This window comes from Taurulus bubalis (genome assembly GCF_910589615.1).
Source record: "Taurulus bubalis genome assembly, chromosome: 1".
Lineage (NCBI taxonomy): Eukaryota > Metazoa > Chordata > Actinopteri > Perciformes > Cottidae > Taurulus > Taurulus bubalis.
The window spans coordinates 5456825-5483072 of NC_136589.1; the positions used below are offsets into that span (position 1 = coordinate 5456825).

The 26248-nt window shown below is 42.9% G+C and overlaps 2 protein-coding genes across 7 annotated transcripts; both read right to left on the minus strand.

Annotated features, from left to right (window-relative positions):
* Positions 1 to 908: 908 nt before the first annotated feature.
* ktn1 (kinectin 1) lies at positions 909 to 20481 on the minus strand. 6 transcript variants are annotated; one of them, XM_079214994.1, is made up of 35 exons: positions 20340 to 20481; positions 15812 to 16515; positions 15554 to 15718; positions 15317 to 15430; positions 15073 to 15203; positions 14841 to 14945; positions 14564 to 14704; positions 14309 to 14415; positions 13815 to 13959; positions 13043 to 13139; positions 12734 to 12918; positions 12486 to 12575; positions 12348 to 12385; positions 12148 to 12238; positions 11774 to 11842; positions 11633 to 11670; positions 11408 to 11498; positions 11199 to 11267; positions 11058 to 11098; positions 10558 to 10648; positions 10337 to 10449; positions 9419 to 9515; positions 9122 to 9162; positions 8929 to 9019; positions 6477 to 6566; positions 6267 to 6353; positions 6081 to 6170; positions 5908 to 6000; positions 5728 to 5796; positions 4938 to 5021; positions 4445 to 4528; positions 2886 to 2969; positions 2247 to 2342; positions 2024 to 2134; positions 909 to 1937 (listed from the first exon to the last, which is right to left on the minus strand). In XM_079214994.1, exons 2-35 carry the CDS (start codon positions 16512 to 16514, stop codon positions 1908 to 1910), a joined length of 3771 nt encoding a protein of 1256 aa, XP_079071120.1. In that variant the 5' UTR covers position 16515; positions 20340 to 20481; the 3' UTR covers positions 909 to 1907. The 6 variants fall into 6 exon arrangements, with proteins under 6 accessions (XP_079071120.1, XP_079071119.1, XP_079071117.1 ...); XM_079214993.1 differs by having other exon boundaries at positions 15317 to 15433; XM_079214991.1 differs by having other exon boundaries at positions 15554 to 15724.
* Positions 20482 to 20904: 423 nt separating this feature from the next.
* On the minus strand, positions 20905 to 26246 carry msh4 (mutS homolog 4). The gene is made up of 18 exons (XM_079230260.1): positions 26160 to 26246; positions 25951 to 26061; positions 25736 to 25851; positions 25479 to 25652; positions 25217 to 25389; positions 25059 to 25126; positions 24855 to 24929; positions 24662 to 24726; positions 24405 to 24574; positions 24170 to 24306; positions 23917 to 24020; positions 23317 to 23441; positions 22474 to 22674; positions 22246 to 22364; positions 22001 to 22129; positions 21608 to 21782; positions 21437 to 21525; positions 20905 to 21147 (listed from the first exon to the last, which is right to left on the minus strand). Exons 1-18 carry the CDS (start codon positions 26229 to 26231, stop codon positions 20950 to 20952), a joined length of 2301 nt encoding a protein of 766 aa, XP_079086386.1. The 5' UTR covers positions 26232 to 26246; the 3' UTR covers positions 20905 to 20949.
* Positions 26247 to 26248: the final 2 nt, after the last annotated feature.

A 26248-nucleotide genomic window follows, 5' to 3' on the forward strand; every position in this document is an offset into this window, starting at 1 on the left:
ACATGTAAGCTCTTGCCTGTATATTAGGAGTCATATATATATATATATTAATGACAAGTATGTTGAAGATATAGAGATGCCTATTTTGTCGCGAGGTTTCCATGAGGGTAAAAGCCAGATCTTCAATCAGCTGACTGCAGCATGACGTGTGGGAGAATGAGAGGAATGTGCTGATCCCATGTTGCTCACGCCTCTGACCTGACCCCCCAGACAGCACAATAGTCCTGTTGTTTCAAAAGGCCTTTTAACATGCAAAAGATGAGAGCAAGAGCTTTCTGTACAGATACCCAAAGTCAAGTTAGGAACCTGTATTTATTCTTCAATAAAAATAGAAAGCTGGTAGTGTAGAATCTAAAACACTAAAAAGGGAAAAATCCCGCTCATGGCACATCTGGTTTACAATACACTTTCACACTCACAGCATCAACAAGTGACCACAAACAAGTGCGTCCCCCAACATTACAGTCCAGTCACACATGGTTCTTGCTAAGCTTTTGATTATTTCAGCTACCACTTGAATCTTCCTTTCACATCTTCTTACTGTTGGCAAACATTTTGTAAAAAACACCTCCTCTTCTGAGAGATTGTACAGCTTGCCATCATTACGGGAAACTGGTCACACCCCAAACGTTCCATGATTTATGCTGCACATTGCGTCGCCTTCTCTCCTGTTATACAAAGCACTTACCAGTACATGACAAACCTGTTTATCGTTGACAGGGAAATCAGACGAATGTTTTGCAAAGCAAGATTCACAGCTGACGCTTTGTAATTTTCCTTTGCATGTTCAGGTTTTTTGAGGTTATGAATTAAATCAGTTTGAAACGTCAACTAAGGTTGCATGCTGCCCCACAGTGGTAGGGGGAGAGAAGTGCAGAGGAGGAGAAAGATGAAAAACAGGATGCTGGTCAGATTCGTCAAGCATCCCTTTTATTAACATCGCCCGTTACAAAAAGAACAAAATCTTCAGTGTTAATGAACTTAGCAACAATATAGCGAGTGCTGATTACAAATGATATGAGACGCTTATTCCTAGTGTAGTTGCAGAAGGATTAAAAACCTCTACACTGTTGACTTGGCCTTCTCTTTCCACAGCCAGGGTCACAGGCTTACTTCTCTTTGGAGCTGCAGTATAGACTTGAATACAATATGTCCATGCATCTCCATAGTTAGTCACGTAGTGACCCTTCTGATATGCCAAGACCCCTTTTAAATCTCCCCTCTCCCACCAAATACTGAGCCAAGGTATGCATGTAGCTATGAATTCAATGCACAATGATCCACAGTTTGAGATAGTTCTCTGGTCAGGAGACAAACAGAGCAACGACATAGTGTATTTCAGCAGGTCCTAACTGATACATTTAAACAATACATATCTTTAAGTTAAGAAAAAAAAGGACTGAAAACCCAAAGTTTGTTTCAACAAGTTGGAAATTTGTATCACTGCCCTCTCTTGACAAATAACAAATATTATTGTAGTATTTAAAAGGATTTCATTGAAAAAATACAGGTGTTTTTAAACAGAGGAATGGTTGCCACACAGTTTAAAATTATACTGGATGTCACTTTTAAGTTAAGAATAAAAATTAACTGGCGATGCTGCTGAAAAAGAGGAATGTGGTGGGAGTGGAGTAGTGTGTTTTGGTACAGTGTCTGGAGTATTTGGAAATTAACAGTAACCTCTACTTGCTCCCTCACGGCCAACAATGAGACTACGAATGGTTTGCCAGCGCCTTTGCCAGAGTCAGATGGCGGCTGCCTCCAGTACAGGTGAGGTGACTGAGGTTGGGGAAAGGGGATGGCTGGGTGTGACAGTATGTGTGACGGTGGTAGTGATGAGACCAAAGGTCAAAGGTGGTCTCTGTAGTGCAGTCAGGGTGGCTGCACGGGGGTCTGTTCTCCTCTCACTATACCTTGGGCAGCTCTTTGTCAGCCTCCTGGAGGAAAGCACACATATATGTTGTTCAGACTCCACATTCAACTACACTGCTGTGAGTGGGAACAGCCCAGTAACAGGTCTTACCCCTTTCTGTCTCTTGATGAGTTGCTGGCTGACGCCTTGTAGCAGCTGCTGCAGTTCTTTGACTGTTTGGTTCAGTCTTGCGGCCATTTTCTCCTTTCTGTCAATCTCTTCCTGTCAGAGACAGAATTGCTGGTTTAGGGCTCAGTGAAACCACTTAATTACCATATACGTATAGACATACACCACCAACTGCTACAACACCCATACTGCCCCAGGTTCTTACTCTCTGTGACGACAGGCTGCTATTCTCTATCAGGTCACCAGCGTTGTCCGTCACTTTGGAGAGCTCCCCCTGGATCAGATCAAGAGACTGCTGGGCCTGGGAAAAGGACCACACTGATAACCTTGATGACTTGTTTCAGGGTTCATACACATTCTGACCAATGGATTTCCATGACTTTAAACCAAATTTCCATGACCAAACATTTTGTGAAATCTCGGTGTATACATGAAAGTGAGAAAATGTAGTATTTAAAGTAACAATGAGAATTCCAAAGCATACAGTAAACTTTAAATGACACAAATGAATGAGAGACAATAGTTTGACTAAAATAATAAACATTTATATAGATGCCTGTATGTACGCCTGCTTATATTTTGAATGTCTTTCTTTTAATAGCATATTCATTATTTCAAACTCGGCGTAAATGAACATCATGAACACATGAACATAACACATTTCCATGACTTTTCCAAAACTTTGGGGATTTTATTTTTTTCAAGGACTTTTCCAGGCCTGGAAATAAACATTTTAAAATTCCACGACTTTTCCAGGTTTTCCCATGACCGTAAGAACCCTGTTGTTTACAATGTGGCCTGCGGTTGGACCCATATCAGCAGTGTATAACCAAAGCATTCTTACCGTATACAGGTCACCAGCCACCTTCTGCTTCTCATTCTCTTCCGTCTCCAGCTTGGACAGAGTCTCGGCGAGCTGGGTTTTCAGCTGGAATCAAAAACAGACACTTAGCACATGCTGTAGAGCACATTATAGCTTCCCAGTCACACCCGTGAATCCCATTTCTATTTCCAATTTCCTATGTACAAAGAACATTTATTCAGGAGGCAGGAGTCCTAAAGGGACAGGTCACCCCAAAATAAAAAAATACACGTCAGTGTGAGCAGTTTCAACAAGGTCTATGTAAATAAGTAGTAACTGGATCAGGATTTCTGAAAAGAGACATTGCTGTTGAGTTCAAATATATCTTTTTGAAGCTTTGAGCACAACAAGCCAAGTATCATATAGTTCTATTATATTTGGGAGAAGGCAGACGTCTACATCAATATCTCCAAAACAAAGCAAAATAGCCTAGATTGATAAATAGCACTACAGGTAGGAGGAAAATTAGTCTTTTTTGATTTGGGGGTGAACTGTCCCTTTAAATGCATACATTAAAGTGCTCAACATTTGCGCAGATTTATCAGTTTTTGCTTGTCCTACTGAAACAAAGTTCAAACCAAGAATAGCACTGTATAAAAAGAGTGCAAGTGGCTGCATTGGTGTGGGCATGTTGCTAAAAGGTTTAGGTGAGCGGATGAATCACCATCCCGGAAATCCAGTTTGAGTAATACGTTCATGTTTTAAGGCATTTCAGATGCAACATCAAGGTCATAAAACAGGATTATAACTCTGTAAAGCTATCACCACTGCAGTCATTGTGATTGCAAAATAAAGAGTTTATTACATCATTCACCTGACAGTTAAACCTCATAGTTACCCATTCATGCATACCCAATAGGCCAATGCATTGTTATGCTGTAGAAAGCAAAAGCTTGACAATCCTGTGTCGTTTCTTTTTTTAAGTCCTCATTGTAGTTAATCAGGAGGCTACATTTGTGAGTGCTATAGTCGGTCTGAACACAGCCAATATATCGTCAATAATCTACTGACTACTAACACTTCAGAGACCACAGACAATTGTCAAGGGACATTATGGCACATTGAAGGGCCGAAGACGAACAGACAGACAAGGTTTGTGAGGAAGCCGAAGAGGATTTAATAGTGTGCAGTTCAAGGTGTGGAGTAAAAATAGCAGAAACTTGACAAAATTAAGCGTATCTTTGGACTCCGCAGAAGGAAGGTAAGTTGACTAGTAAGCCATTTGTTAGATCCCTGACAAGTCAAAGTGAGATGAAGTGGAGAGCCAGTGTAGAGAAGGAAGAGGTATTCTTGAAAGTGTCAGAGTGTGAAGGTGAGTCATCAATCTCAATCTCTAATTGTTGCTACTTTACAAAGCCACATGTTCTGGCAAGAGGAAATATTCTTGAAGTTAAGGGTTGAGTAAGTTCACTGAGTTCATGGATGATGACAAGCAGAAGACGGAAAGCCCCATCTGGTAGCAGTCAGTGTAGCGCCACCACCGAGAGCAATGAGGGATAGGTTTAAAAAGGAGCTCTAGCTGGAGGGTGAGCGACGCTTACCAAAGTCAGCTCCTCATTCTGTCTGATAGCCTCAGTATATGAGCCATCAAGTCTGGTCTGCAATTCAGTCAACAGATCTTTGAGCTGAAATTAAGTTTGAGATGACGTGTTTATTGGGAGTCTGTGAACGTCGTCCAGGACAGCACTACCAGCACACGCAGGGATACGAGCTGATCAGGCCATGAGACATCTACACAAAATGAACGCTCTTACTAATAAGTAGTGATAATTAAAGCACAGCATCCTATTGTGCATGACTGTAAATCACCGAAGGCAGTCTGTTAAGTAACGAAGTCGCTGCAAGAACTGACTATGTAAAGATTGTGTGTGCTTTCAGTTCAACAATGTTTAATGTCTGTGTTGTGTGGATATCTAATGCCCCAAATAAACAGGATGTTACGAAATCACAACACGAACATGAAAGGGACACAACAGAGTTCGATATTTTGCCACAGGAGTTTATGACATTTTATGAGATAATGTTTCTGCTCACCTCTCTGACTTCCGTTACATAGGTGGCACTCTCACGCTCCGCTCTTTCCAACTCAGACTCCAAATGCTGCTTTTCTCTTCTCAGCTAAAAAGCACAACAGAGATTCAGAGTTAATTAAGACCGAGACAACACAGGTTAAAACAGCAGAATGTTTGAATTACAGTAAGTCTTAGAAGAAATGAGAGTGTGTTAAGCGGCAGACAAATTGTCCACAAAAAATTACATCCCATGTCTTTTCCCAAACACTTTTCCTTGACCTCGATGGACCAACACATCAAGAGGGCGAGGAAAGGTATAAAGGAGAATTTATAAGGGCTTAGGAAACGACAACTGCAGTGCTCAGAAAATCCAACTGCACTCACACTATGCAACGATGGACTTTTTTTTTTTTAAAGACACTTTATAAATAACACATAATATGATTAAAGTGACAAACTTACTGCTGTACCATTCAATTAAGGATTATTATCCAAAATGGGCACACCTCCAAAGAAAGATGTTTTAAATTCATGCATAATGTACAAGTAAACAGCGACTGCAGATGTTATTGATGGCTGAATGTTGCTTCATTTAAATGTTGCTGCTGCAAGGAATTGTGGGACGGCATTATTTCCTTTCCTTTCGAAAAGGATGGTGCAGCTTACCCTAAGCTAAAGGGGATAAGGAAGGAAGCGCTGAAGCACCTTTTCCTTTAGCCACTTAATACTGCCATGTCATTTCACTCAATGAGAAATCTTCCTAAACAAAACAAAACAGATTGATATGAGATATGTGTTTTGTGTGCACTAACATTTTCCAACTCTGCTCCATCAGTTAGTCTCTCAATCTCTTGCTCCAGAGCGGTGACTTTCAGGCTCATCTAAGGAAGGAGACAGAAGAACGATTCAATTAATTGCACACACACTATGCAATATTCAGTGATTTGGTATTTAATCTTGGGAGTTGGTTCCTGCTGAACTTGAACACATACCTCTTTGAACTCTCCCTGTGATAGCTCCAGCTTGACCTTCCAGCGAGACTCCTCCTGCTCCACGCTGTTCTGGAGGCGCTGCAGGATGCCCTCCTGTGGATGCAGCAGGAATGACAGCTCAGCTTGGCAAGAGACAGCACCACAGAAGCACAAATGTTAAAACCTCATCTCACCGTCTCTGCCAACACCTTCTTGTACGTCTCACAGTCTTTCTGTAGAATCCTTTGGGTTTCCTCAGCTTCTTTCATCTTCTCAACCAGTTCCTAGTGTGAGAGATAGAGCAAGATAAGTATTTGTTGCCAAAGATTTCTTCAGTTTAAGAGGAAAGATGTTCAAATTTACATGTCCACTTTATTTACCTTAGACTCCCCTGATGCAGGGGTGGGTTGTGCAGCTGAGTATTCAGCTACTGCCCCCTCAAACCTATGGAGCCACTCCTGGTGGTTCTAGTGAAAAGAAGAGATCAAGAGTAAAGAGAGACAGCCTAACACAGGATGAGAAGTAACACGGAGTACAATGGGTATTCAAACACAATTTGCATGGAGGTAAAAATCGAATACCACCCATACCTGCTCACTGGAAAGAGGCACATGGGGCAGAAGTCTGTGCAGAACCTCTCGACACTCGGTCTGACACATTGCCAGTGCTGTCTGGTTCTCCTACAAGGCAAGAGGCGGGGGCGAAGAGGAAAATGACAAAGAGAGAGGAGAGATTGAGCACCGACTGTTCAAATAGTTCAGTCACTTCGAAGACAAGGTCCAGTGGTCATCAGGTCAGATATGACCACCGCTTTTCCTTCTTCCCCTTCTACTCTCCATGATATTGTTTTAAAACCAGTCATCAAGACATCCATCGACCCGCTCCAATCACAGTCAGAATGATTCACTTAACGTAATCTGAAGCTATAATTCTACAGCATTAGGATAAACGCTGTCTCACTCCTACTTTCAATTATCCCAAGAAAACGGCAGCATTGTTCAACAGGCCACACCAAGTGTCAGCAACCTCAGATTCAGAGCATGTCTCGTGCTTCAGTCCTCCTGCAACCACAAACCACATCAATCTGCGTTCATGAAATTGCACAAAGTACGTTGAAACTCCTCAATGAATAAAAAAGGTAGCTATCAGTCCTCGCACAATAAGCAAGCATCATGCACTGTCACTCTGAGGCCTGAAGGGAGAACGTATGCCAAGCACAAGCCAGCTGGCACTCTAACCACTATTCACATTAACGTGTCAAAGGCAGCTCTGAGACAACTGTATAGAGTTGAATACAACCGTCGTGCACTGATGGTACACAACAGCTGCCAAGGAACTCCCTGGCTCAGCTCTGAGAAGGTCCTTTCTACTGTACTCAAATAGCAGAAGAGCAGCTGCTGTGCTGACGGTTCAGCATGTACCCTCCCTAATGCAGGGGGAGGAGGGCAAAAATATACACTCACTGTAACTGGTAATAGACCAGCTATCTGGTAGCCAACTCCATGTCGACACGGAGGGATCTGCAGCTACAAGGAATACACTGTAGATTACACTTGACGTTCTTACAAAAGGTCGTGAGTACGGAGCAGTGAAACACATAACGTCACTGTTGCATATTCATTAACAGTTTTGCATGATTACATTTCCTTCAAAAAGTATAAACTGCATTCAAATCAAAGTGAATTAAACAGATTTTCATTGACCAATTAACGGGTCATATTGACAACACGGATGTCAGAAAGCAGAACGGGGGGGGAAACATGCTAGAAATGGGTCACATGACAGAAAGAAAAGCAAAAGCAAAAAAATATGACCATGAATCTCAATCTAATGACATCTAGTGAAACAATCTCTAGGTCACTGCACACTCATTTCCAAGCATCAGTCTGAGCTTTGGGCAGGGTGAAATATTTTATAAGATTCAGAGCTTAAAGCCTATAATTTATAAAGTCTGAGATTTGTAAAGAGGAGTAGCTTAGATACAAATACAAAGCCAATCGAGGGCAAACAACAGAGGGAACAGTGAGGTAAATGAGTATGCAGCTTTGTTATGGTTATGGTTAAAAAAGAAATCTCACTGGGTCAAGTATGGCAAACAACAGATTTTTGGGGGGGATGCATCAGATTGGAACTAGAGTGAAGGAGACTGCGGTGGGGTGTCGAACCTTGACAGCTTTGCTGAGTTTCCCTTGAAGTATGGACTCGGTGGCTGACAGAGCTTCCATTGCACTCCAGTTTTTCTCCCGAAGCTCCTGTTTTGGTCAGTTCCAGAGAGATACTACCTTCAGTTCAGCCTCAGGAAAAATGCATTCAGTGACCCTTCAAATAACACTGGTAGAGTAACAGAACAAACCGGATGCAGTTCTCATTTTGAGATTGCTACACTCTGCTTTTCACCGATGTTCCAACAGCTAAGAATAAGTATGCAAAGAGCCTCCAGAGTCCCAGTCTCGGACCTCGTGTGGGTAAAAGCAACATGCACAATACCTAAGATATGTATTGTAACAATGTTCTGTGAGTACTTTCAATTCAAAATAAGGTAATGTCTGAATATATATACGGTAGATACAAACATTTTAAAACAAAGTATATAGGCTTGTCAAATAAAACATGACTCGAAAATAAAAAGGTATGCAAGTTTCCAATGCTCTGAATCACCAACAAGCACCGACAAGCTTGCCGAAACAGTCAAGGCCAATAGAGAACATAACAAGAGTAGGCTAGAAGCCCCGTTATGCAACATTCGGCTTCAGCAATACAGATCAAAATAGACATCTGTACAAATGTGCACAATCACATTGAGAACACAACCTGAGCCAAAGAAAGCCTTTGATTTCTTATTAAATGAAACAAAAAGCAAAACAATTGTGACTAAGTGGCAGTGGAAACAAGGGAGTATGGGCGCATGTGTGCTGTGTGCAACTCCAGTGTGAAGGGAGTGTTTTGGGGTACCACACAAAAGGAGGGGGTGATGTCTTGCAGGGTTAGACCAGAGCAGCTACTGGTGTTGTACAGTTCAGGTAAACGCCGTCTGAAACCTACGTTGTTCTTCTTCTTATGAAGCTCCAGGGAGTCCTTCAGCTCGGCCAGCTCACCCTGCAGATCTGAGACGTGCTTCTCCTTCTCTGACAACCTGATAGACAACAACCACATTCTTAACCACTCATTATGGATTAGTGTCGATAAGGGTGTAGATATTATGCATGTTATAATTCGGCAATTTAACATTACTCACGCTGTAAGAAGCTCTGGGCTTGGCACTGCAGTGTGAGACTGCTATTTGGGAGGAGAAAAGACTCAATTAAACAATGAATGAATGAAACTCAGAAAAAAAAAAAAAAAAGAGGAAATTAATAACAATTCAAATATAAACTGTTTTGGCTAGTCACTCAGAAAAGACCAAAGCCAACCTAATTTGTTCTACTATGTAAACTTCGCAAAACCTTTTATAGTCGTACAAATCTTCCTGCTTAAAACCATAAAATGTGTCACACTTCCAATTAGTGAGCCGTTCTTTGAGATTGTTCCTCACCTGTTGATGAACCTGCTCCACCTTCTCACTCAGCTCCTTAGTTCTTGCCTCCAGCTCAGCCTGCACCATCTGGATGTCATGGTCCTTTGCTGCTAGTCTGTGGGTCAGATGTGCCGATTAGTAGTGATGTGTCCTTTCGTGTCGAGGCTTCGATGCGCGTGTCGAGTAATCCAGGTAGATTTTGGTGAAGCGCGTATCGAGGCTCGTGTCGATGACGTATGCGGTGACGTTCGAAGCCTCGCGAGCCGGCCGTACCACGTGACTGATTCAGAACATGGTTTGTGGGTTTGCTGTGCGATTAGAAATATAAAGGGGCAGCGAAACTCAATGGATTTCCCCCCTTCCTCTCTGTACCCAGCTTCATGTGTGCCTGTGAAAGGGTATTTTATAAAGCAGGTGAAATAGTCTCAAAAAGCCCAGCACTTTGGAAAAGTTCTTATTTTTACTTAAAAAAAATTGGACACATCAACATGGACTAGCGGAGCTGAGGCTCGAAACACCGATGCTCTGACTGAAAGTGGGATATTCTAACCACTGACCCACAGTCACATCACAACCCTCTCCCAATTGGTTTTGAGTTTTGATTTTGACCCCGCCATTATATCATAAAGATAGACACAATATTAATAAGTTAATAATTGATATATTGGCGTCACAAACATAATTTATTCCATTTAAAGCTTCACACACCAAAGCCATGGTGTCGTTATGATCACTCTGCTTGTTTTACATGTATTGTCCACTTGGTGGCGCAGTAGAGCAAATGAAGCTCCGTGAAGCGTCGGGACATGAGCGAACCAATTGGATGGAAAGCTTCAATGCTTCAGGAAGCTTCATCTCGCCATCACTACCGATTAGTAGTCTGATTTGTGAGGCAACGCTAGAGGACTACATGTTGAAGTGTGGGGCTTAACTTACTGAGTCTGGAGTTCTTGGAGCTGGGTAGCAGAACTGGTCATCTCCTCTGGCGTCTCCCTCTGTCTCAGCTGCTCCATCTCCGCCTGCTGGGCAGCCAACTGCTGCTCCAGAGCCTGAGAGACAAATAACACATTAGGCAAGACAATACAACATGAACAATATAAGGAAAACACTTCAAAAAAGGCAAAGCCAGTACTTTATTAATACAGAAAAGGCCTCACCTCAACTGTATTCTCTCTGGTATTCTCCCTTTCTTGTGCTGCCTGTAGACTCTCCTCCATTGATTTGAGCTTCACATCCTTCTCTTTGATCCTATAGAGCAAAGTGAGCAACAGTCCATCATACAAAACAGTTTGACATCATACAGAATCTGTTGATTACGTATTTAAATGCCATGGACATTTAACAATACACAGCCTGTCATGCTCGTGGAGAATTACTATCAGGGGTGTGTATAAGGAGTGGCCTAAAGTGTTCTGAAATGCCTACAGTAGAGAAAGTAATTGCCATTGGCCTCATAACATGTACTTGTGACTTGAGAGTATCAGCTAGTTGGCAAAGCTGTCGCCACTCGCTGGCTGATGTTAAGGAAACTAAAGTTAATTGTTAGTCTGTGTGTCTTTGCGTGTGCCTTTGCGTGTTATGGATACGTGATCATACAATTATGTACCATTACATTGGCATGATCCCAAAATATCAAAGTCAACTTGATTGATCTTACGTTAACTGGAGTTCTTCCACTACGGACTCTTCTGATGATGCCTGTGATGAGCGGAGACAACAATTAAAAAAGTAAATGAGTACAGAATAAGGTGGGGGGAAAACAGCAACTCTTTTTAGTAAAGGATTTTAGACAACTCGCCTGTTCTGCTGTCTTTCTCTGAAGGGCCTCTGTTTCTTGTTTTAGTGCCTCATTTTCTTTTCTTACAGCCTGCATCAGGGAGAGAAATTATTTAAAGATTTTTCCCATTAGGGTTTGTGATTACAAGGCAATAAGTGGAATGCAGAGTCACTTAAAGCACGCTGATGTCAGTCAAATGTGTGTGAGGCAGCACAAGAGAAAACAAACACCTTGAGCTCTTCTTCCTTGTTGGCCACTTCAATCAGCCCCTTCTCTAGCAGGTCCTCTATGGTTTTCATGTTGTCATCCTTCTCTTGAAAGCTGAGTGGGAAGCAATGTTTTAAAAAGGTCATTCAGATATTCATTATGACTTATTAGTAATATGTCAATAAAAGCTAAAGCATTCAAAATATGTTCCAGTGTTCACACACACACACACACACACACACACACACCTCATCTGGAACTGGTCCAAAGCCAGTTTGGAGGCAGTCTGCAAGGGGCGAGTCAAACAGAGAGGGTGCGTCAACCAGAAGAATGCACAACCACATACCAACCTTTTACATTTGGAAAAACAGTCAAGGTACATGGCTAACCTGATCAGAAAGCTGTGCCTGTAGATTGAGAACATCAGCCTTTAGTGACATGTTGTCATTGTGCAAAGCCTACAGGTGAAAAAACAGGAAAGTGAGACGACAGTGCAATAGTTAGAGCAATGACATTGCACTCTACAAGTCTGTCTTAAGTTGATAAAGCTGTGAAATAAATTATATCCGTTTGGTAATTTAACTCAAAATATCTGTAAATGGAACCAACAGGCCCTTTTTCTGACAGGATGCTGCACATTGTCTTCAACCCATATTCCCTCTCACCACAATGAGAGGCCTCAAACACGTTTACCAAAAATCCAGCTGACTAATGAACCAACGCCATGTTAGTGTAGGAAGCTGGTGTGCTCAAGTGACTATACCTGCATGCTAGTTTCTCTACTGGCCCCACTGCTCCTCTCAGCATTGAGAGAATCATCCAGACTCTTCCTCTGCAACTCCTTATCAGCCAATCTGAAAAGAGCCGGGGAAGAGTTGGGAGAGCACATGATTAATGGCTTAATATTTCCCCTTGTAATGTAATGTAATCACTAGGTCTGAAAACATCAACAATGTTTCTCACAGCTTCTGAAGCTCCTCAATGTGAGAGACATGGGTGACCTAAATGAGAGAAAAAAACAAATCTTATTAGCCTACATACATACAGTAAGGCAGGCTGGCATCTTTTTTAAACATCAGTAAACAAGGTTGACCTATATACCTGTGAAGAGATCTGGGCCTGCAGGGTCTCATTTTGGACTTGCAGGGTCTCATTTTGCATCTGAAGACCGTTGCTTTCATTCATAAGGTCCTGTTAAACACAGTCCGCATTAGTGTATACGTATAAGTGGTGTGTGGCTATGCTTCACAGAGAAATTCCTACTGCATTGCCAATATTTACCAATATGCATTTCAATAATCTATGAATGTAAAACCATATGACAGCTAACAACACGCGCGGTGGCTCACCTGAACGCGGGCTTGTATTGAGTCATCAGGCATACTGTGCTGGGACATCTCCATGAGCTCCATCACTCTCTGCTCCAGCCGCTCCTTGGAAACCATGGCTTCAGTCAGATTGATGTGTAGTGCCTGGATCTCCTTGTTCTTGTTATTCATCTCAGTCTCCACCGACAAAAGCTGGCTATGAATCTCTACACCCACACATACAGACAGACAGACAGACAATCAGCTGCTGAAAGTAGCTGTCAATTCACTTTAATGTAGTAGAAGCATTAAGTTAAGGGATCACATTTTTTGTTTGATATATTTGATCACCTTGCTTTGAGTCCTGAAGTTTCTCTCTCTCAGCATTGACACTGTGGAGGAAGTTCTGCAGTTCTTCCCAACGTCGCTTAGCATCCTGCAGTTGGGCCTTGGGATAGAGAGATATCCAAATTTGATAATTACTATTCTCCAACAATTATAATAGACAAGTTCTGTGCCGTCAAACAGCACCAGGTAAACTAACAAATGACATCCATCAAACTTCTTCCCTCTCACTTTCAACACATAACTGTAGGGTCAAAGACGGAGGTTGATTTGCAATAAGGCCATCTCACTTTCTACGAGTCCAAACAAAGTTAATGGCAAGTCCAAATTACTAAACATCTTCTAAATGTTTTAATGGTATTCTCTAGTCTGTGCAATAAAGAAAAACAGTTTTCCGTCCTAAACTGAGGTTCTTTGCCGAGACTCTTCTGTGTCACTTAAATTTCCGTCTCCGACTGTGGACAATGAAACGACAGGAAAAGCTGCTCTCGGTGTCTCACAGGAAAGTGTTCATACACAGCACAAAAGCCTCAAACGTTCCAGCTTCCCAAGCCAACACAATCCTCCCAACCTAGGTTCTATTTCCCACACCACTCCCACCCTAGGACTTCAACTACAACCTCCTCCCATTTCCTTGGTAATGCTTCCACACGCTAACCACATTTGATGCTGTGCGGCATGGCCCAGGTTTTGCACAGCTCAGTTCATTTTTTTTCCCTCGGCTGGGGAAACTCAAGTACAGGCTAAATAAACACATTGTGCATCTGGATTAGTGTACCTCCAGCTGGGACACATTCTGCTTGTAGTTGACCTCCAGTGACTTCCTCTGGTGCTCCTCCTGCTGCAGCTTGCTGTTGTTGTCCGACAGCTCTTTCATCAGACCGGTGTACTCAGAACGCAGCTGGTTTAGCTCTGCTGAATTCCTATCAAGAAGTACACGCAAACAAGCATAGATGAGTTATATGAAGACGGTTTGAAGGGCATTATTGTGGGAAGTCGTTGATAAATAAAACTACAAATAGCCTTTATGGGGCATTTAACATGCTGTAACTGTGCACACAGATGGATCTCTTAATGTGAGCCACACAGGCAGAAGAGATGGAGGATAATGTCGAGATAGGACGTCTGAGCTTAAATGCAAAGACGATGATCCGAAATGCTAACATGAATATGATCACGAGGATTGTTTCACCAAGATGAGCAGATGAGTAATTTATGATGCTCTACAGAGCATGACCAGTAGGGTATTATCCATCGTAGTGTAACACTAACTTGCTCTCCATCTGGTTGGTGGCAGAGCTGACTGCGTCCCTCAAGATGCCGTTCTCCTGCTGCAGTCGAGTGATCTGGCTTTCCAGCTGCTCCCTCACCTGCTGGAACTACATATACAAAAGAGGTTTAAACCTTGAGAAGAACGCCAAAGAGGTCCATGTTCCGTCACAATTTCCCCCAAAGTATTGATAGAAGAGAGTGTTGTCTAATATAACGTAATAACTGTACTGTTAATAAAACAACAAAATGGGAAACCTTTATCTGCATGCCCTGAAGCTCCTGGTAGCTGCCTTGTGCTTTGCCTTGCATGCTACCCAGTTCTTTTTCCATGACTGCACGTTGCTCTCTTATCATTGCCTCCGCTCGGCCTGTCTTTTGCTTCTCAACCTGCAGCTCCTAAAGCACAGAAGTAAGAGGGCATATGAAGCGCTTCGCTGAAACAATATGCAATTACTCTATACAAACAATACATTGGGAATTAAATCCATTATCATAACACATAATTAATTAAGTGAAACATAGGAATTCAGACCTGGCTAAGATGTTTCACTTTGTCCTTTGCAATGGAAGCCTCCTCCTGCAGAGTTGTAAGAAATCTCTCTCGTTCCTGTGCCGCTGGGTCAGGCCTAGCTGCAGACTGGTGGGGAGACACAACGTCAAAAAAAGCAGACATAGCAAGTCCAATTACAAATACCAACTCTCCTGTCAAATAGTGCGATATGTCATAACACCACATTTAAATGTAACATGTATTAATCTCTCACTTTGTGCCAGGCATCCATGGCATTAGGGCTCTTTTCCCGGAGGAGAACCATCACACTGACAGCCTCAGCCTCTGACAGAGGCAGGCTGGACAGACCAGACAGCAGCTCCTTCAGCTTCACCTCCTTGTTCTCTGTTAAACATAAGATACAGAATGCAATTTAGCACATTACTATATGGCTGGAGAGTATATATGGGATAGAAAAAAAGTACCAAATACTGGACCAGTCTTGTTTTTTTTCTTGCCTTTGTCAGTCTCATTCTTCTGCTTCTTGCCACTCCCTTTGGATGGTACATCATCGTTATGGCCCGCTTGGTGGTTGGCAGGAGTTGCAGAGTCCGGCAGAACATGGACTTCATCTACTGGATTTGAGGAAAAACTGGTTGATTACAAGGTGACAAGTACAGCTTTGGTTTGTGTGCAAGTCCTCATATTTGAAAGAAACTGACAAAATAATTTAGCATGTGGGACCATTGCATCACCATTAGTAGGCTCGGTTTTCTGCTTCTTGGCAGAGTTCTTCTTCTTGCCACTGGTAGCAACTGGGGTTACACCATCCAGAACTCTGGTTTCAGCCAAAATAGGAGCCTCCTTCTTAGCTGGAGCTGGATGCCGCTCAGCTACAACCTCCGGCTGCTGGTCATTCACTGTAACTTAGGAGAAATCCATTGAATTGTTCAATCTTTTCCGTAAGAAACTAAGTGACACACCAACTTTGAACTGCGCTCTTAGCTACTCACCAGGCTCTGCTTTTTGTTTCTTCTTCTCCTTCTTCTTTCCAGAGATCTGGGGAGGTGTCTGAGCCTGAACAGGAGCCTGAACAGCTTGGACCTGGACCTGAACCTCAAGCTGGGGGGAGGGAGGGCTGGACTTTTTGCATGCAGCCAGAGGTTGCTCTGCTTTGCGACTGACCGGCTGTGAGCCATTCACTTCCGGCCGCTCAGAAGGAGCTGCTGCAGTAGCGGCAGCGGCAGCGGCAGCAGCAGCTGCCGCTGCCGCCTTGGCAGCCTTTTTCTCCTTCTTCTTTCTCTCCCTCAAACCAGTAGGGGCCTCAGGTGACACTGAAACAGGCACATTGGGAATTGGTGATGGTGGAGCAGGATCTGGTGTAGCTACTGGTGCAGGTTCCTCCTCTACCTCCGGAGTGGAGCTGTTGGCACCATCAGCAACATCAAAATCACGAAGATCCTCTTCCGACTCTCCTCCACCTCCACCACCCCCTCCTCCGCTGGCACTTTCCTTCTTCTTGCTCTTCTTCTTTTCATTCTTCTTTCGGGTTTCTGGCTTGGATGGTGGTAGCTTGAGGTCGCGTTTCTGCCTGGCCAGAACCTCATCGTAAGAGGTTTCCTTCATGAAGAGCCAGAAGAAGAGGAACATGAGGGCGATGACCAGGGAAGGGGCCAGGATGAGCAGGTACTGAGAGTCGTAGATATCCAGCGCCATTCTGAAGAGAAGGAGAAAGACACAACATTTTAGGTCACTTGGCAAACAGTCCACACAGTCCGTCAATATTTTCCACATAATTAATGTAGGACATTAAAGTAATGGCTTTCTACCAACAAAGGCAACTGGCAAAGGCTGCTCAAATCCATAGATCACAATAACATGATGTCCCAAAACCTGTGATTTGCTATAGATGAACTGGTGAAAGTATGACATATGAGAGGGGGAAGCGTTAGTCCACCAATGATGTTGAGAGGGTGTGAATGAAAGGACTCTGACACCCTGTCCTCTCTTAGTGATATGATCCAATTAGATAACACCACCCCAACTACACAGCTTAAATCCCCATCTTTATATAGTCATGGACAATAACTTGTATGTACTTGTACAGCTTGGTGAGAGCCAGACAGAAAACTTTACTTATGGTTTAACAGAGGACAAAATAGGTCAAGAACATCAGAGAGACAACTAGTCTAAAAGGAAGATGACTGACTGTCTTATTTCCCTCCCCTCCTTAAGCCCCCACAAAGACGATATGGTGGTATTCAAAACTCCTATCAAGATGGATTTGCAAGTGGCAAAAATACACCCACATGTAAGTGTCACCCGATGAGGTCTGCTGCAGCTGCAGTTTAACCCCTGCCTGCTTCAAGCCAAAAGGAAAGGGGGCTCTTCTTCCATTACAGGCAAACGGAGTAAGAGGTCCTGAGACTTCATAAATTTAGCATCTACCAAAGCTATTTTTTGTCTTTTCAATGCTGCGCAGTAAGAACGTAAGAGACACACTGAATCACTAGAAGCCACTAAACCAAACCAACTGTAAGCATTGTTATCATTCCCTGGTATAAATGACCCTGAGGAGATAGCTGCATGATGGCAAAGTCAATAATAGAGCTAACAATTATTGTAAAAATAAATAGATCTTTCCAAAACATTATTGCATCTGGGGAGTACGTCTTGTAAACTTACAAACAGCAATGCCTTGAGCAAATGTATGCACTTATTACAAAAATAAAAGCACTGTTTTGAAAAACTGGGACAATTTAAGCCCTGGGTTACGACAGCAGCGCTGTGTTGTCAACAATACAGAGTGGCAACGACAGAGAGTGACCTGAAGTGCTGCACAATCCCATCCTATACCTAGGATCTGTGGCAGTAATATAGTGTAGGAGTCAGCGTCGTAGACCAGACCTCGTTAGTAATTTGGATTAAGAAGATTACCCATGATAATACATTTAAGAATAACTTTCCACTGCAGGGCTTCCTGAGGACTGACAGACTCAGCCTTATAGTGTATTGTTGACCCTGTTTCACTCCCATCACAAAAAAAACTCTAATTACATCTTCCACAGCATACAAAAATGTGCCAGGCCTGTTTTAACGTTTAATATTTGACACATTTTATTCTGAAAAAATATTAAGCCTTTTAAGTACCAAGTTTATCCTCCAAGAATTTTTAAAGAGCTGTGATGCTGACTTCATGAACACATTGGATTGGCGGATTTTTCTAGCTTATTGAATGTTTTTGCCTTGTACATTCCATGCTTATACAGCCCCTCTGAGGTATGGCATCTGTAGCAAAGAGCATGCATTCCATAGGCTATAGCCGGGGGTAAACGCATACAAAAATATGTGACTAGAAATATGTTGGTTTAGCGAGCACAGTGGAAACTCAGCAGAGTCAAAACGTATACATGATGAAAATATTGGACGTTGAGTTTTTTCCCTTTTCTTATCTTCTGTAGTTTTCTTACCCGTTAGTTCATGGGAAGATGTGTTGTATTACAATGACAATACAGAAACAACACACTCTGGCTAATGAGCAGCATGCCAAGAACAAACATGTAGTTCAGTGGCCTGGAGAACATGACTAAAATGTACCAAGCTAAAATGTCTAAAACATTTATTAAAAAAAAGGATCAAAGCCATAGGACATTGTGCACATCCATACATGTGGTGAACTGGGTAACAAGGTTTTAACTGCTACCTTTCAGTGACTACTGAATCAGGAAGTTCTTTGTAACTTACGTCACATTCATTGTATGTTCCAGGAAACTCCCATGTCAGACGAAATTAAACAGAAATAAGTATTAAAGCAACATTGCTTCTTGACATATTAAGTATGGGTGGAGGGACATGGTGTAAATATTTGAAGCCTGCATGCTTTCTTTCAGTCCCAGGCCTCAGAGTGGAAGGTGCATGAGTTCCCTTGTGCAGCCGGAGCCCTGTCCCAGCATCAAAATGAGCCTCGAGGACAAAGCCCTCTCGGGCTGTTGGCTCCCCGGAATCTAGCCACTTGGCTGGCCAAGCCTCCTGATTTGGCAGATGAGGACACTCCTGATAACTATTGGGCCCAGAAAGCAGTTCAGACAGTACTTGAGAACAAGTCCATGCAGCACTCCTTGCTCCAGTGCTTTGGAAAATAACTCAAAAGTTTATAATTATACAAAAATGGCATATCAAATAATAATCTGTAGACAAAAAACTTTATCTGTTCTGCATGTAAAGGTCATATGTGTAACAAAAATAATCTCAGTATCGCAGTAATAAACTAAACAGAAAGTAGCAAAGTACACAGATCTGATGAAAGGGAGTAGACTATATAGTCTATTCTTCCTGTTCAGGCCGCAACAAGTAAACGTGATAGTGTGGTGTACTAAAAGAATCAAGTGCAACCAAGACACCCTAGATAAGAGCTTATCTACAGATAGACGTCAAGGAAATAGACAAAGATACCTATAAGCTCAGAAATACCTTTCCAGACTAAGTTAAGACAAAGTTTCTAAAAGTGGGCTCAATGGGCGCTTGACAGATTTGGACACAGTGTGACGGTCATATCTTTAGACGGCACCTTATTGCAGATCTAGTAGGGTGACCAACACAAGTTTCAGTCATTTCAAGTACCATAAATGAGTTACAACACATCGACTCGTTTTTTTTAATGTCCAGCAAGCCTCCTCAAATTCAACCAGGGCAGTTCACAATGGTCGAGCACCAAAATGTCCCAGCATGTTCAGTCACGTCTAATCGCCGGCCTTGTGCACACTATTGAACCAAGATACGTAATGGCAGCTGTTCTTACACCAAGAAAAGACAGCTTGATCATACAGCCTGTAATCACAGATATGGTAGATCTGATCCAACACCAGCTATAGCGTTAATCTCCCTTGCTAGGTTAGCACAGCTAACTCTCAGGTCACACATTAACGTTATAATCAAATGAACCATGAAAGCGAAAGAAGAGGCACACATGTCGACGACAAGCTCACTTCACCGTCATGACGAGGGGAAAACATGTTTATTGAAACAGTGCAGGCTTAAACGTGGCACGAGGAGCTCGAGGTAAAAGTATTTGCGACACCAGTTCTCGTTAAGGATATATCCAAACGGGGGGAAAGGCTCGTCGCCACCCAAGTTAGTCTCGAGCTCAGCATTATGAATGAGCTAGCTAACGTGAAAGCTAGCCAACTACCGGCCGCCACGTACTACCGTGTGCCTACCAAACCAACTAAAGTAACGTGACAGAGGAAGTGTTCAGGGACCAAACTGACCAGCAAAGACCTGAACGGAACACCGGAGTAGATTTCTTTCACTTAACAGTCAGCCCCGTATGGAGGCGTGGACATCTGCCCCCACGGGCCTCGTCTTGCTGCTGACCCAGCCTCCCTCTCTCCTGAAATCTCTGACCCGGTCTGCTGCTTCATTCTTCCGTTCAAGTCCTGAGGGCCGTTCCCAGGCCCGGGGAAGAGCTTAGCTGTGCTAAGACCGGAATGAGCGGCCTTTATACGAGTAATAAACAACATATCGCCGAGAAACGCGGCATACCTGTAGCTTCAGTTCGTTGTTCCCTTAACCGGTGGTTAAATGGCGTTGTTCTGCGTTGACTCTTGCAGACTTCCGACTTCCCAGGGCAGCTCCAGCCTGGCTTTCTTCTGCGCTATCCGTCAGACTCTCTGCCGTTTCTGGTACGCGGGGGCGGGTCATAGTCAGGCTGCTTGTTTTGTGACTACGGGTACACCGTCAGGAGCCGTTATTACGCAAGGAGACACGAGAGATAGCCCCGCCTCTTCGAGACAACCTTGGCTCATAAATCGGGGAAATCGGGGAAATCAAAGAGGGGAGTGGTGATTGCACTTCTCCAAAGTCCTTAAGCACATTATATGTAAACGTCCACTATCTGTTGTATCTTGTGATCTAGCCACCTTAAGTGTATTTAAATTTGTTACGGTATTAGAACAGTGTTACTTTAGGGATGCAACACACATTTTCCAAATTAACATGTGGTATAATCTTCTTTATAAGACTGTCCAAAAAGAAACTCATGAACACTGCAATTCAAAGAAATACATTTAATATCAAATATGTCAATATAAGCACAATAAGCCCAGTAATGATATTTAGACATTCATCGTCAGTCTTCCTCAGGCTGAATCAGTCATTCCTCTTCTGTGTCCATGGACGCTGGCTGCCCTGCTGCCAGCAGCTCTGCCTCATACTGCTTCTTCAAGCCCTTCAGATACATACGCAAGCTGTCATGGTCCAGTTTGGAGTTGCTGGCAGCCTGCAGGAGGCGGGTGGCCAGCTTGTACACGACTATCTGCCTCTGTGTTCCTGGATCACTGTGATGTTTGGCCTAGAGCAATAATAAACCACACCATGATAACCGTCTCTTTACTATGCACTACTATACACTTATGAAGCAGGATTGTACATGGATAAACTGTATACATCTGTCAACTTACAGCATTTAACACTGGGTCCAATATGCTTATTTAGTCAATTAAAGCTTATTTTACTGATACACAAATGTGGGGCATGGCATAAAAGCATAAGCTAAAATGAACTGTAAAAAAAGAAAGAAAAAAAAAAAAAGGCACACAGAACAGGTTACGGTACTAAAAGCTGATCTTCAGGAATCATACCAAAAATTGCTGGCTAACTTTGGAGGCAATCATCTTTGCCTCTTGGATTATGTTTGAGGGAAGTGCCGTCATTTCTGCTGCTCTCAGACCTAGAAGGGCAAAAACAAGCCCTGTAACATTTTTCATGACCACTTTCAACAGGATTGTAGTTAGATTTCACTGCTTCTGTACCATAGTGGCTTTCTTCAGAGCATCCTCGACTCAGCAAGTATGTATACACCACACTCTCTGCACCAGTGTCACCACTGCGTGTGTGCTGAACCTCCATGTGCTGGTTCTCCGCGTTGGGATAAAGAGACTCTAGTTGGCACAGCTCAAGAAAATGTGTGGCAAACAGGGTGAACGCCTGCAAACAGTCAGACACCTTAAAAAGCACACGCCTTAAAAAAACAAAAAATACGAGCTATTCCTGTATTGACTTTACTACTTTGATGTTGACCTAAAAGGTGTAACACAATAGACAATATGTTAAATGATTCGAATGGAGCGTAGGAATCTGATTTAACTGGTTTTCATCTCAGAGAAAGGAATGTCAGTGCAGGGATGTACAAGTGCAAACTCTACCTTGCGGCTAAGGAGGAACTCACAAACAGAGTGACAAATGCCGATGCCCTCCTCCGCACTGGTACCCCGCCCCAACTCGTCTATGATGATCAGGGACCTGTCACTTACATTGTGGATTATGTAAGAGATCTTTGGGGAGTAGATGTGCAGTCAATCATAATTTTGCTATTTAGTTCCCTCATATGTAATTAAAGAAGGTCAGCAGACCTAATTTTAAGAAGGCACACACGCACACACAAACATACCTCCTTCATTTCCAACATGAAGGTGGAGGAATTAGTTTCAAAATCATCATCCACACCTATTCTGGTGAAAATCTGATCAGCAACACGAAAAGCAGCATACTCAGCAGGAACAAAAGAGCCTGGAATGATAATGTAAGGGCGTTACTCAAAAATCAAGCCAAGTACATGCCTAGTACTGTGCAGCGTTGCGCTCCAAAGTCATGAGAGGCTGAAAGGTTTGCAGCTGACCCATCTGAGCCATGATCTGACACAGCGCCACCTGTTTGAGGTAAGTGGATTTGCCGCTCATGTTGGGTCCAGTGATGATGACAAAGTTGCTGCACTCGGAGATGTAGCTGTTGTTCGATACAGGCTGCTGTCCAACAATCCGCTCCAGGATGGGGTGACGACCCTGCTTGATGGCCAGTGTGTCTGTGAACTCAGGGCGCACTGGCAGACACAGCAGAAAAAAAAGCAATGATCAAAAATGCATTGATCCGTTGATATTTTGTTTATGTAATTATTATTATTTCATGCATTTCCTTGGAATGATCAAAATGCATTAAAATACAGCTACACAGTGCAAGTTAGTATTTGGTCACAAACCAACTCGTCTTATTAAATTCGTAATTGGTAGTCGCCTTACTAAAAAGTGTGTCACAATATAATAAAAGCTTATTTCTAACAGAGGTGTGTGCAGTTGTAACAGCCAGCTAGCTCTTCTGTTGAGGAGATTTGTCTCTGTAAATACAGCACATCAGTGCACACTTATGTAACAAGGGTAATCTGAGTACAAGCTGGCTGGGATAGAGGGGGGCAGGCAGTCAGCACATGTCTGTGGAGATATGCTTTCAGACAGCTGAGGGCCAGTGCTCACCACCCACGTGGCTGATCGGGCTGGTGTTGCCCATGACCTACAAAAAAAACTAAAGCCAGCAGAACTGCCAGCTCAGAGGAGTAGTTTGTCATGTGTGACGTTGGATGGGTGCTGCCTTGTGTGCACACAGCACTCCCTCAGACAACATATCAGTCTTCTTCAAGGTTAATGCGACAGATTGCCTGACTTGGAAATCAACAGTGAGTCATACTTACCATAGTCTGAGATGGTGCATACATTGGCTAGTGACAGCAACATGTCCAGCATGGACACAGTATCCGAGAGCTTGTAAAGGCAGTGAATGTGCTGGTGGATAGTGCTAAGCAGTTGACATATCACCCTGCATGGAGACAAGTTACACGCTACAGGGGCATTGCTCAGGAGGAAAATTAGCTCACAAGTAGCACCCTCTGGTGGACATAAAGTAGAATTGATGAAACAGATCCACTGTTAAATTGAAAACTTGATAGATAGTAAAAATGTAGAAACCTACAGTGCCCTCATTTAGTTAATGACTTTACTCATTGATTGTTAAAGTATTTGTCAGCTAATAAATTATTCTTGTGTCCATTTATCAAAGGATTGTCAGTCATCACAGCACAATAATAGTCACATCTTTGGAATCAATATTTAAAGATGATCTTTGAACTTAGGAACATTTCAAATTATATGGTTAATTAGCTAAGACGTTATCTAGTAAAGGAAAGTCCTTGCACAAAAATCATTATTACTTTCAATATTCATTACGGTGCCATTAAGGGACTACAATACATTTCTGTGGAAGTTTGTAAGCGATAGGATCATGATCTCCTTACACATAGGACATATGAAAGATCTCCCTCAGGGCCTCATCACAGCGGTCATTCATCTTCACCAGGTCCGCAATGGTGAAGCTATAGTTGTTCTTGTGTTTAGTTACCTGCGGTGGCATAGGTTTTTAGTGTTCATTAGTTTCATTTAACTTTATTGTCCCCATAGGGGCAATTTGTCTTCCTTCACTCCCAGCTGATTTATTCATTGTTTTCTGTTCCTAGTTAGTCCATTATCCCTGCCTCTAGTGAACCATACCTTGATAAACTCAGATGGGAGTTTCCCTTCAGGCAAGACCACTCCTTCGAGTTTCATTTGAATGAAGAAACCTCGAGCTGCGCTGTAGCTGGTACGCATTGGCAAACCATGCGTCTCCGCCATCTGGCTCACTAGCCCTGTGCAACACAATGACATTCAATAAGCTTGGATGTAGCAATAATATACACAAACATCGTAAACCAAAAGATATCAACTGAACGGCCAGACTGAACACCTGCAATGTCGTCCACTATCTCAGTGTAAGCTCTGCGTGCAATGTCGAGGAACTCATTGATGTCGGGGCGGACAGCGTAACACTTCTGAGTGCGCATGTTCAGGCTCCCCTTCAGGTAGGTAACGTCCTCATTAATCACAGTCTTGATCTGCTCTAGGATCACGTGAAACCTGATGAGGACACAAATACGGTGGAAGAAGTCTGTAGACGGTGCATGATATTACATTGATATCTAACATAGGCACAAGGCTTGGTACCTGTTGTCCTCCAATGATGTGCTGTATGCCTTGAGCAGAGCTGTATTGCAGTTCTTCAACACCATCTGTTCATAACATACAATGTTTAAAAAGGACTTGCAATTCACATTCCAATTAAATAACAACTAGTACAAAGCTTTTTTTCCTCATTCTATCCGTGGCTCTAGGATGATGTTGAATAAATGTCACAGACCCGCAACTGTGGCAGCAGGTCCAATGTGTGTTTCAGCTGAATGACATGTGTAATTTTTGCTTCAGCAACCTGAACCTGTAAAAACAAAGCAACAGTAATGAAAAGTGCATGAAAAGGGAAAGAAAAAACACACACACCCCAAGACATTCCCCTGCAATGACATCATATTATGCAATTGTGAGTCCTGAAAAAAACTGTACATACCGTCTCCTGCTTTGGAATTTGGACAAGAACAGAGAGCAGCTGGTCAATGTCGAGGAAATGAGCTATGGCTAAGGAGTGCAAAAGAGCAGCTCGTCAACTACTGCGTTTTGCTCCCATCTCCAGCATGCACTTTATTTAATGTGTGATAAACTCCTGACCGTTCTTCAGGCCAAAGAAGAGCTCCTCGTCCCGCAGCAGCTCTTGTACGGTGTCTAAGCGTATGTTGATGGCGTCCACATCAACAAGAGGCTCCAGAATATTGGAGCGCAACCTTCTCGCACCACCAGGTGTTTTGGTGTAGTTAAGTACCCCTAAAAGAGTATGCTCACTCCTGTAGAGACAGACCGACTGAACACTTACTGTACACGAGTATACAAGCACTACACATAAGACAACGCCGTCATACCCTTGCCCTCTTACCTGTGGTTTCTGTTATTGACAACCAACTCCAAGTTAACGGCAGATGTCGAGTCAATCATTGCGGTCTGCTCACTCCCTTTAAAGCTCACTTTGAGAGACTTGCCAGCGTAGACGGAGTTCTGGATGAATTCTAAATATTTCAGCAAAGCAGCAGCTGCTGCTAGGCAATAATACCTGGACAAATCATCATCATTTGTAATAAAAGTTTTGTGTTACAGTAGATCTATTTGTATACGTTATTGTACTCAGTGCCGTACTTAGCTTGCACTTCCATGAGGACTGTGCCAAATTCAGGAGCACACAGCTGCTGAATGTACTCCAGCCCTTTCCTCTCATTAAAATACTTCCTTTGGATAGCAGTGAAAGCTACTCCCTGACAAAAAACAACAACATAATAATACCTTCTTTGAAAGTAGGCATTTGTTTCAATGACCTGTGTGTTTTGCTTATAACTCCTATGCTGCATTGGTACCGGGAAGTTCTCTGTGATGAGGCTGAACAGCTTTGTCCCTTTCCCCTTGTCACTGGCTGTGTCTGGCATAAGTATTTCGAGTGGCACCAAGATGTGAATCTTGGTTATGACCTTAAAAGTAAATATGAATGAGACAGGGGTCTCTGCTGAGTGTAGCCATGATTAACAGCCAATCAAGCACTGTAGATTTTGCACCATGAATTGTTTACCTTGGTGTACGTCCCGGTGTCTGCAAACTGCGAGAGTATAAGCTCTGGACATTTCAAATTGAGACTGGCCATGCCAATCTCTCCCCGAG